The 12,252-nt window shown below is 51.9% G+C and overlaps 1 protein-coding gene across 1 annotated transcript in view; it reads left to right on the top strand.

Annotated features, from left to right (window-relative positions):
- The first annotated feature begins 211 nt into the window (after positions 1–211).
- Positions 212–12,252, top strand: part of LOC116957858 (calpain-5-like) — a 39,092-nt gene continuing 27,051 nt past the window's right edge. The window contains exons 1-3 of the mRNA XM_032980282.2: positions 212–973; positions 10,804–10,935; positions 11,355–11,563. Coding sequence (XP_032836173.2) covers positions 476–973; positions 10,804–10,935; positions 11,355–11,563 — 839 coding nt within the window. The 5' untranslated portion in view covers positions 212–475. The remainder of the gene's footprint in view (positions 974–10,803; positions 10,936–11,354; positions 11,564–12,252) is intronic.

The raw sequence follows: 12,252 nt of genomic DNA, 5'->3' as shown, positions 1-12,252 counted from the left end.
ACGCAATCCACAGTACCTGCCAGTCGTGATGCCATGCACAGTGCCTGCCAGTCGTGACGTCAATCCAAAGAGCGTTTCAGACGTGACGTTTTAGCCAAAGCGGCTTCGAAACCTTACGTCACATCCAAAGTTCCAATTAGACGTGACGTCATATTCAGTGCCGATCGTCCGGGACGTCATCTAGATTGCCAATCAGTCGTGACGCAATATAAAATTTAAGTTGCTATCAGTCGTGACGTCATCACGGCTGTTTATCTTTCGCGTGGGCGGCATCGGTAGAGGCTGCGAGGGCGTGGCCCGTGTCTCCCCGTGTCTCCCTCCCGTGTCTCCGTGTCTTTGTCTCCGTGTCTCCGTCCCGTGTCTCCGTGTGTCTCCGTGTGCGAGTCTCTGTGTTGCACTGCTGTCCCCGTCAGCTTGTCTCCTCAGGATCTGTCTCCGTGCCCCACGTGCGTACACCGCTTGTCTCCGCGTGTCTATGCGTGTCCCCCGTGTCTCTGTCTACTCTGTGTCTAAGTGTCCCCCCGTGTCCCCCTCGTGTGTACAGCAATTGTCTCCGCGTGCCCCCCCCCCCTCCGAGTGCGTCTCCCACCTCGTGTCCCTCCCGTGTCTCTCCCCTCCACCCCCGTGTCTCCCCTCGTGTCCCTCCACCCCCGTGTGTCTCCCCTCGTCCCCCGTGTCTCTCCCCTCAACCCCGTGTCTCCCCTCGTGTCCCTCCCGTGTCTCCCCCCTCTACCCCCGTGTCTCCCCCCTCTACCCCCGTGTGTCTTCCTCTACCCCCGAGTCTCCCCACGGCGCCATGGTGCACGCGAAGGCCTACAAGGGCCAGGACTACGCGCGTCTGCGGCGCGCGTGCGCCTCCCGCGGGGAGCTCTTCCGAGACGAACTCTTCCCCGCCGGGGAGACGGCGCTGGCGCCCGCAGGGAGCGTGGCCAGCCGGGCGCCCTCGGGGCGCGTACAGTGGAAGCGCCCCAAGGTAAACCCCTCACAATCCATAATCACACTCCCTGTTCACCATCCCTCATCACAATCCATAATCACACTCCCTACTCACACTCCCTCATCACAATCCATAATCACACTCCCTGTTCACCATCCCTCATCACAATCCATAATCACACTCCCTACTCACACTCCCTCATCACAATCCATAATCACACTCCCTACTCACTCCTTCATCACCATCCCTCATCACACTCCCTACTCACACTCCCTTCTCACCATCCCTCATCACAATCCCTCATCACACTCCCTGTTCACCATCCCTGCTAAACCCTCACCATCCCTGCTCACACTCCCTGCTAAACCCTCACCATCCCTGCTAAACCCTCACACTCCCTGCTAAACCCTCACCATCCCTGCTCACACTCCCTGCTAACCCTCACCATCCCTGCTAAACCCTCACTATCGCTGCTAAACCCTCACCATCGCTGCTAAACCCTCACCATCCCTGCTAAACCCTCACCATCCCTGCTAAACCCTCACCATCCCTGCTAAACCTCACCATCCCTGCTAAACCTCTCACAATCCCTGCTAAACACTCACACTCCCTGCTAAACCCTCACCATCCCTGCTAAACCCTCACCATCCCTGCTAAACCCTCAGCATCCCTGCTAAACCCTCACAATCCCTGCTAAACCCTCACCATCCCTGCTAAACCCTCACCATCCCTGCTAAACACTCACCATCTCTGCTAAACACTCACCATCTCTGCTAAACCCTCACCATCCCTGCTAAACCCTCACCATCTCTGTTAAACCCCTCACAATCCCTGCTAACCCTCACCATACCTGCTAAACCCTCACCATCCCTGCTAAACCCTCACCATCCCTGCTAAACCCTCACCATCCCTGCTAAACCCTCACCATCCCTGCTAAACCCTTACCATCCCTGCTAAACCCCTCACCATCCCTGCTAAACCCTCACCATCCCTGCTCAACCCTCACCATCCCTGCTCAACCCTCACCATCCCTGCAAAACCCTCACCATCTCTGCTAAACCCTCACCATCCCTGCTAGCCCTCACCATCCCTGACAAACCCCTCATCATCCCTGCTAAACCCTCACCATCCCTGATAAACCCTCACCATCCCTGCTAAACCCTCACCATCCCTGCTAACCCTCACCATCCCTGCTAAACCCCTCACCATCCCTGCTAAACCCTCACCATCCCTGCTCACACTCCCTGCTAAACCCTCACCATCCCTGCTAAACCCTGACCATCCCTGCTAAACCCTCACCATCCCTGCTAACCCTCACCATCCCTGCTAAACCCTCACCATCCTTGCTAAACCCCTCACCATCCCTGCTAAACCCTCACCATCCCTGCTAAACCCTTACCATCCCTGCTAAACCCCTCGCACTCCCTGCTAAGCCCTCACCATCCCTGCTAAACCCTCACCATCCCTGCTAAACCCTCACCATCCCTGCTAAACCCCTCACAATCCCTGCTAAACACTCAATCCCTGCTAAACCCTCACCTGCTAAACCCCTCACAATCCCTGCTAAACCCCTCACAATCCCTGCTAAACACTCAATCCCTGCTAAACCCTCACCATCCCTGTTAAACCCTCACCATCCCTGCTAAACCCTCACCATCCCTGCTAAACCCTCACCATCCCTGCTAAACCCTCACCATCCCTGCTAAACCCTCACCATCCCTGCTAACCCTCACCATCCCTGCTAACCCTCACCATCCATGCTAAACCCTCACCATCCCTGCTAACCCTCACCATCCCTGCTAAACCCTCACCATCCCTGCTAAACCCTCACCATCCCTGCTAAACCCTCACCATCCCTGCTAAACCCTCACCATCCCTGCTAAACCCCTGACCATCCTTGCTAAACCCTCACCATCCCTGCTAAACCCTCACCATTGCTGCTAAACCCTCACCATCCTTGCTAAACCCCTCACCATCCCTGCTAAACCCTCACCATCCCTGATAAACCCTTACCATCCCTGCTAAACCCCTCGCACTCCCTGCTAAACCCTCACCATCCCTGCTAAACCCTCACCATCCCTGCTAAACCCTCACCATCTAAACCCCTCACAATCCCTGCTAAACCCCTCACAATCCCTGCTAAACACTCAATCCCTGTTAAACCCTCACAATCCCTGTTAAACCCTCACCATCCCTGCTAAACCCTCACCATCCCTGCTAAACCCTCACCATCCCTGTTAAACCCTCACCATCCCTGCTAAACCCTCACCATCCCTGCTAAACCCTCACCATCCCTGTTAAACCCTCACCATCCCTGCTAAACCCTCACCATCCCTGCTAAATCCTCACCATCCCTGCTAAACCCTCACCATCCCTGCTAACCCTCACCATCCCTGCTAACCCTCACCATCCCTGCTAAACCCTCACCATCCCTGCTAACCCTCACCATCCCTGCTAAACCCTCACCATCCCTGCTAAACCCTCTCCATCCCTGCTAAACCCTCACCATCGCTGCTAAACCCTCACCATCCCTGCTAAACCCTCACCATCCCTGCTAAACCCCTCACCATGCTTGCTAAACCCTCACCATCCCTGCTAAACCCTCACCATTGCTGCTAAACCCTCACCATCCCTGCTAAACCCTCACCATCCCTGCTAAACCCTCACCATCCCTGCTAAACTCTCACCATCCCTGCTAAACCCTCACCATGCCTGCTAAGCCGTCACAATCCAGCCATTCAGGTCACCATATAAATGTAGGTGAACAACACGCTTGGATATTTTGCTTGGACGTGGTGAAAATGGCAAAATAACACCACGCAGCGTCTACCGCAAGGGAACGCAAACTGATGCCTATCTGAATGCAGATTCGCATCATCACTCAGCACAGAAATCCTCTCTCATCAAGATGCTCGTACATCAGGCAAAGACGGTGTCAGATGATGAAAGTTTAGGGAAAGAGATTAAACACGTTAAAGAAGCACATAGACTGAATGGCTACAATAATGCTCAAATTAACAGAGCATTGAATGCCAAATCAAGATCGAAAAACAATACTACTGAAAGTGATCAGATTATCAAAACAATTCAAACACCATATCTTGGGAGTTACTGACAAATTAGCCCGTGTTTTGCAAAAGCAAAACATTAAAGTGGGATTTGGTACGGTACACAAAATTCAACAGCTAGTGTCTTGTACTAAAGATGAATTACTGAAGTTATCAACAGAAGGTGTATATCAGATTTATTGCTTATGCGGTAAGTATTATATTGGACAGACGGGACGTAACATCAGCGTAAGACTAAAAGAACAGCAAATGATCATTACATTCTCACAAACACAGCTGTCAGCAGTGGCAGAGCATGCTTGCCAAAAAGGACATTCAATTGATTTTGATAACGTTGAAGTGTTATGCAGAACTAATTATTACCGGCCAAGATTAGAGAATCAATTGAAATTGAGAAGAATTCAAATAATTTTAATCGCTGTGATAGCTATAGGCTCAGCGCAGCCTGGAAGCATATTAATTTATTTCTAACTACTACGTGATGACTTTACCACAAGAACCAAAGAGTATGGATTCCTGCAGTCACGAAAGCTTCAAATCAAGATGGAAGCATATTATTAAGTAATACACAACACACATTGAAATTCCTTACTGGCGAGTCACATGCTAAGTGGCTGAATACTGATCTATTACATAATTGTATACACCCCCACCTGCGCGTCTGATCTCGAATCCTGATTGGGTTCAACAATGATGACGTCATACTGCACTATTTAAGACCGGAAGCCGGTGGATGGCTTCACTATTCTGGCAAATCGCCTGAAGATGCTGGATGTAATTTTCAGCGAGGCATCGTACTGCTCAAATTGTAAATGTTGTGGATTCACTCTTCAACACACCGGTGGGCTGAAGTTGTGAAATATTTGTCTTTTGTCAACGTGACACATTTTTTTACTGATTGGCCGTGTTGGGTGGTGGCGAGTTGCGACACATTTATAAATAATGCAATCTATCCCAAAAACCTTTATTACGAAACCCTCACCCCCTGCTAAACCCTCATTCTGCTGCTGTTAAAACACCAAACTGAAACCTTTAACAAGGAATCATGTCTGCGTTAACCACAATACTTGTGGTCAGAATGCAAACAAAAAACATACTCTGATCATATATGCATTGTCCTTGAAACTGATTGGTCCACACTAGAGACAGCTTTCTTTTGAGCCTCGTCTCAAACGGCGTTAGACCAGAGGATGCCAAAATACGTCCAGCACAAAGACAACGCCACGATCAGAGTAACGAGAGCTCGGGGTAAGCAACTACATCATGGGACCTCCTTTGCCAGTAGCAAAATATAATAATAGGCTGTACGCCTTTTGGATACATCTCAACACCTGTTTTGTTGCCAGAAAAAAGGGGAAAACCTATTCTCATATTTTGGTACTGGCAAAAGAGGTCCCATGATATCATCCCCATGCTAAACCCTCACCCTCTGCTCCACCCCCACCCCATCTGCGACACCTTTGCCCCCTGCTAAACTATCGCCCCCTGCTAAACCCTCACCCAAATGTTAAATCATCACCCCCTGCTAAACCATCACCGCCTACTAAACCCCCACCTCCTGCTAAACCCTCACCCCCTGCTAAACCATCACCCACATGCTAACCCCTCACCCCCTGCTAACCCCTCACCCCCTGCTGAACCCTCACCCCCTGCTGAACCCTCACCCCTTGCTGAACCCTCACCCCCTGCTGAACCCTCACCCCCTGATAAACCCTCACCCCCTGCTAAACCCCTCACCCCCTGGTAAACCCCTCACCCCCTGCTAAACCCTCACCCCCTGTTAAACCCCTCACGCCCTGGTAAACCCCTCACCCCCTGCTAAACCCCTCACCCCCTGCTGAACCCCTCACGCCCTGCTGAACCCTCACCCCCTGCTGAACCCTCACCCCCTGCTGAACCCTCACCCCCTGCTAAACCCTCACCTCCTCTCGCGTGAACGCTGATTCATCTCGCGATGCAGCAGCAGCAGCCGCAGAAGCTGCTGCTGCTGCTGCTGCGTTGGTAGCGGTGGTGCTCTAAACAACAATAACAACAACAGCAGCTCGACGCGTGCCGTGTCAAAAACACCGCACGGGACCTTAAAATGAAAACAACAACAACAGACAGAGGTGACGTTTCGGGCAATGACCATTCTCACCAGCACATTGGCCAGAGAGAGTGGACTATTTTTTTTTTTGCTGTTGTAAGGCACTGTGAATGCAGATCCTTGCAGAAAAAAATAATTAAACCGCAGTTCACTCCGCGTTCTTGTCATATTTAATTATATATTACCGAATTTGAATGAAGATGTCACTTGTTGTTTCGGTTCGCCGACCCCTGTGCCAGATGATCATAGGCGGGACGTCCTCTTTCCGTATTGGACGCGGGTCCTGGTTCGACGCCCAACTCTAGAATGAGCACAGCATCGTCATGAGCATCGCCGTGGAGAAACATTAACAGAAGAAACGTCTTCCAGCGGTGCCGCTACCGCGATGAGACGATCGTGCGATTCGTGATTGAAATTCTGTCTCGGCAAAAAGTAACGTCACGTGATTATCAATGGATGATATCGCTTCTATTATGAAAGCCTGGTGTTCCGCTTGTCCGTCAACTAAATTATGAGAGCCCATCAGAAGGCCCGAATCAATAAGTTATAGAAAGTGGAACCCCCTCCCCCCCCCAAGACGTGGAGGTAAAAAGTTGATCCAACAAGGTTCCAAAAATTGTCGACCCCCCCCATCTCCTAAAATATTAATGTCTTTTGTAGGCACCTACACACCCTACATACAATAGTCAGTAGATACTACTGACTATTGTATGTGTTGTGAGTTCAACTGAGTCGCAGACGCTTTTCTTGGAAGCAAAACATTTATTAAAACCAACACACGCGGTACTACCCCTTAACACATTAACAACCTATGGTGGTGGACCACCAGGCTAACTCCTCTAAATTACACTGGAGTTAGCTACGACAGACCGGACCCTGGCCTGGGTCCCGGTCCACGTGTTGGTGACTCTTGTAGGACGTAGAATGTAGATTCTTCAGGATGAACAACAGCACCTGGTCCCTCTCGGGGACCCGGCTTATATCCTCTGTGGCGGGGCTGGCTCCGCCCTTAGCCACGCCCATTTTCTAGAATCCTCTAGCACAGGGGTCGGGAACCTATGGCTCGCGAGCCAGATGTGGCTCTTTTGATGATTGCATATGGCTCGCAGATAAAACAAAATATTCTCACTTGTTTTAATCCATCCATCGATTTTTCACTGCGCATGTCCTGTTCAGGGCTGCAGGAGCAATTGTCCATTATTTTAATTGGATGATACTGGCCTACGTTTGCCGTTGCTGGGTAAAACAGGTAAACGCCCCCTTTTGAATCAGTCTGAGACTGCGTCTGCTCGGTCATTAGCTCAAAGCTAACCCTTCGACGAAGAAGATGGCGAAAAGAAAAAAAGACGACGAGTATCGTACATTTCAGGACGAATGGACCGAAGAATTCGCCTTTGTGGAGAGAGCGGGTTCTGCGGTGTGTCTAATTTGCAATGACAAAATTACATCGTTGAAACGGTCGAATGTAAAGCGGCACTTCGACACGCGCCACGCTACCTTTGCATCAAAATACCCTGCGGGAGACAGCAGAAAGAAAGCGTGCCAAGAGCTTCTGAGCAGGGTGCAAGCTAGCCAGCAGCAACTCCGAGTATGGACCCGGCAAGGTGACTATAATTCGGCTAGCTTTGCTGGTTCTTCAGCAATAGTGAGGAACGGAAAACCATTCACAGATGGCGAGTATGCTAAAACGTTCATGCTGGATGTAGCCAATGAACTTTTTGATGATCTTCCGAACAAAGACAAGATAATCAAACGGATACAAGACATGCCTCTGTCGGCAAGAACTGTTCATGATCGTACCATCGTGATGGCAAACAAAGTGGAGGAAACGCAAGTGAAGGACATAAATGCAGCGCCGTTCTTTTCTCTGGCTTTGGATGAGTCAACAGACGTGAGCCATTTGTCGCAGTTCAGCGTGATTGCAAGATATGCTGTTGGTGACACACTGCGCGAAGAAAGTCTTGCTGTTCTGCCATTAAAAGGGTCCACAAGAGGTGAGGATTTATTCAAGTCTTTCATGGAGTTTGCTCAAGAAAAAAGTCTACCTATGGATAAACTTCTCTCAGTGTGTACTGATGGTGCTCCGTGTATGGTGGGGAAAAACAAAGGATTTGTGGCGCTTCTCCGTGAACATGAAAATAGACCCATCCTAAGTTTCCATTGCATTATACACCAGGAGGCACTTTGTGCTCAGATGTGTGACAGGCAGTTTGGCGAAGTGATGTCGCTGGTCATTCGTGTGATCAACTTTATTGTTGCCCGAGCCTTAAATGATCGCCAGTTTAAAACACTGCTGGATGAAGTTGTAAATAACTATCCTGGTCTGCTTTTGCACAGCAATGTGCGTTGGTTGTCAAGAGGGAAGGTGCTTAGCCGTTTTGCGGCTTGCCTGAACGAAATCCGGACTTTCCTTGAAATGAAAGGCGTCGGGCATCCTGAGCTAGCCGACACCGAGTGGCTCCTCAAGTTTTACTATCTCGTAGATCTGACTGAACATCTGAACCAGCTCAACGTGAAAATGCAAGGCATTGGAAATACAGTGTTATCCCTTCAACAAGCTGTATTTGCTTTTGAAAACAAGCTGGAGCTTTTCATCACGGATCTTGAAACAGGTCGTTTACTACATTTTGAAAAACTGAGCCAATTTAAAGATGCATGCACAGCAAGTGAGCCCATTCAAAACCTTGATCTCCACCAGCTAGCTGGCTGCACATCCAGTCTCCTACAGTCCTTCAAAGCACGCTTTGGAGAATTTCGTGAGCACACTCATCTTTTTAAGTTCATCACCCATCCAAACGAGTGTTCACTGAACACAGCCGACCTGAATTACATCCCTGGTGTCTCCGTCAGAGATTTTGAAGCAGAAGTGGCTGACCTGAAGGCCTCAGACATGTGGGTGAATAAGTTCAAGTCACTGAATGAAGATTTGGAAAGAATCACACGACAGAAAGCGGAGTTGGCGAGCAAGCACATGTGGACAGAAATGAAAAAACTCCAACCCGAAGACCAGCTGATTCTCAAAACTTGGAACGCGCTTCCTGTCACATACCACACACTGCAGCGTGTGAGTATTGCTGTATTGACCATGTTTGGATCTACGTATGCATGTGAGCAGTCATTCTCACATCTTAAAAACATCAAGTCCAACCTACGATCACGTTTAACGGATGAAAGCCTCAACGCTTGCATGAAGCTTAACCTCACCAAGTACCAACCCGACTACAAAGACATCAGCAAATCCATGCAGCACCAGAAGTCGCATTAATGGTGAGTGTTATAACAACATTATTTAAAAGAATAAATTCAGAGGCTTATTATACTGACATTTAGTTGAATTCACTTTTAAAATATATTATATGGCTCTCACTGAAATAAATTTCCAAATTTTTTGCTTTCATGGCTCTCTTAGTCAAAAAGGTTCCCGACCCCTGCTCTAGCAGGTTCTCGACCCTGACACGTGACCACCCCTAGCCCCCACCTGGGGGCCCTGTGTACACTTTACCGGTCACGTGTCCTTCGGGGTCAACCAGTGCCATGACCCTTAGTAACCCCATTCCCATGGCCGGCACTCTCGCACCCTATCCTGTAAGGGTCGGCACTGCACGCAGGGCGTGGTGCCACTCAGCACTGTCAATCAGTTCTCACTGAGCCCCTCTAGGGCCAGTACTGCACCCACATCCACGTGGTGCACGCGATGTCAATGCATCGCATGCCGTGCATCTCTCGGGCCGGCGTTACACAGTGACATCTGTGATGTCACTACATCACCCCCCCCCCCTTCGTAGCACTCAGCCATCCCGGCTGTCAACGCCCCCTTAAAACGAACACAGTACAGAGCGAATAGAGCGAGTAAAAAGTGAGTAAACCCTTCTGTCTGCCTCAACAATAACAAATACCCAAGCCCACCTCTGCAATATATACACTATCTATCTACAAATGTACAGAACGAACAGGGAAAGGGTGGGATACAGAACAACAGCCACGGGAAAAAAATGAATGCAGTAAAACGCGAACGCTCGGAACCCCCTCCATCACCAACCTCTCCCACCCTCGCCGTGTAACAACGCCCGCAAGCGCAATGAAGGCCAGGTTCACCCAATAACCGATACGGCCTGCCGGGTGTGACAACCAACTGACGGTGTGGGAGTGCGTGTGCATGGGGGTTACGAAAACCGAGGCCTTGTGGCCGGGCCCCCAGTGGAGGTGGGCTCGCTCTTCCTGGAGGTCCCGGGGGGAAATATGCAAGTGTCCCGTCGAACCCGGCTCCTCACCAAGAGCAGTCGGCCGGGTGGACGGGTTCTCCTCTCGCGAATCCGGAGGCGACGGCGCAGGCGGCGGCTCGGGGGGACGTCAGGTGCACGGCACCCGAGGAGGGGATCGCACGACTCCGCTGAGGACCAACCTCGGCGGGAACACACCCTCAGTCTGCCGGACAAATCTGACACTCGCCCCCTGCGATGTGGAGATGGAACGAACTCCCGCGGGGCGATGAAAGGCTTGAGGCGCGAGGGATGTACAAACCAACTCCGCCGCCCCAAGAGGATCTGGACGCACTGTGGTCGAACGACTCGAATCACATCCACCGGCCTCCTCCGGGGTTTGAGCAATTTGGGCGACGTACCCCCCGGTACCTGTGGACAGTGCAACCAGGCTCTGATCTGCTGGTAATGCTGATAATGATGATGCTGATGTTGACGACGATGTGCGTACAGGAGCTGTGCGATGACCCGCGTCTCTTCGTCGATGGCATCAGCGCCCACGACCTGCACCAGGGCTCCCTGGGGAACTGCTGGTTCGTGGCGGCCTGCTCCTGCCTCACACACAGGAAGAACCTGTGGACTACGGTAACACTCCTCATCTACCACTCCTCATCTACCACTCCTCATCTACCACTCTCCATCTACCACTCTCTCTCTCTCGTGAGTGGTGAATCTGCAGGTACACCGAGCGATGGGCCCAGAGAGGTTCCCTAGAGTGTGAGCGGCTGGGCGGCGATGCTGGTGGTGGCGGTGTTGGTGATGTTGTTAATGATGGTGGTGGTGGCGGTGTTGGTGATGTTGTTAATGATGGTGGTGGTGGTGGCGGTGTTGGTGATGTTGTTGATGGTGGTGGTGCTGGTGGTATTGGTGGAGTTGCTGGTGGACGTCTCTGTGCGTTAGCAGGCTCGGCTCGACCGCGATCCTGCCTCGTCGGTTAGAACCGATGCCTCGTGTCACCCCCAACCTCCCCTCAATCCCCCCCTTCATCCCCCACCCCCCCCCAGGTGATCCCCGACCACGAGGACCAGGAGTGGGACCCGGCGCACCCCGAGAAGTACGCGGGGATCTTCCACTTCCGCTTCTGGCGGTTCGGCGAGTGGGTGGACGTGGTGGTGGATGATTCGCTGCCCACGCTCGACGGGCAGCTGCTCTACTGCCACTCCAACTCGTCCAACGAGTTCTGGTCGGCGCTGCTCGAGAAGGCCTTCGCCAAGTGAGGGTCCGCGTGGCGTGTGCTCCGGGCCTGCTGAGAGTCCGTGTGGCACGCGCTCCGGGCCTGCTGAGAGTCCGCGTGGCGTGTGCTCCGTGCTTGATGAGTGGCCGCGTGGCGAGCGGCCGCGGCGAGACCTCGAAAGGAGCTACAGGGGGGGTGCAGTCTCATTTGCAAGAACGAGTGGCTGGGTGTGTGGGTGAGTGGGTGGGTGGGTGTGTGGGTGGGTGAGTGAGTGGATGGGTGGGTGGTAAGTGGATGGGTGGGTGAGTGGGTGGGTGGGTGGGTGAGTGGATGGGTGGGTGGGTGAATGGATGGGTGGGTGGGTGAGTGGATGGGTGGGTGGGTGAGTGGATGGGTGGGTGGGTGAGTGGTTGACTGGTTGTGTAGGTGGGTGAGTGGGTTAGTTGGGTGGGTGAGTGGGTGACTGATTGGTTGTGTGGGTGGGTGAGTGGGTGAGTGGGTGACTGAATGAAGGGAACTCGGTGGGCCTGTGTGTGTGTGTACAGTGTGTGTGTGTGTGTGCAGGCTGTGTGTGTGTGTGCAGGCTGTGTGCGTGTGTGTGTACAGGCTGTGTGCGTGTGTGTGTACAGGCTGTGTGCGTGTGTGTGTACAGGCTGTGTGCGTGTGTGTGTGTGTGTACAGGCTGTGTGTGTGTGTACAGGCTGTGTGTGTGTGTACAGGCTGTGTGT

Source organism: Petromyzon marinus, chromosome 64 (genome assembly GCF_048934315.1).
Source record: "Petromyzon marinus isolate PM22_M1 ecotype Great Lakes invasive population chromosome 64, UKy_Petmar_22M1.pri1.0, whole genome shotgun sequence".
NCBI lineage: Eukaryota > Metazoa > Chordata > Hyperoartia > Petromyzontiformes > Petromyzontidae > Petromyzon > Petromyzon marinus.
Note: the sequence above shows the minus strand (reverse complement) of the source record. Positions and strands in the feature narration are given on the sequence as shown.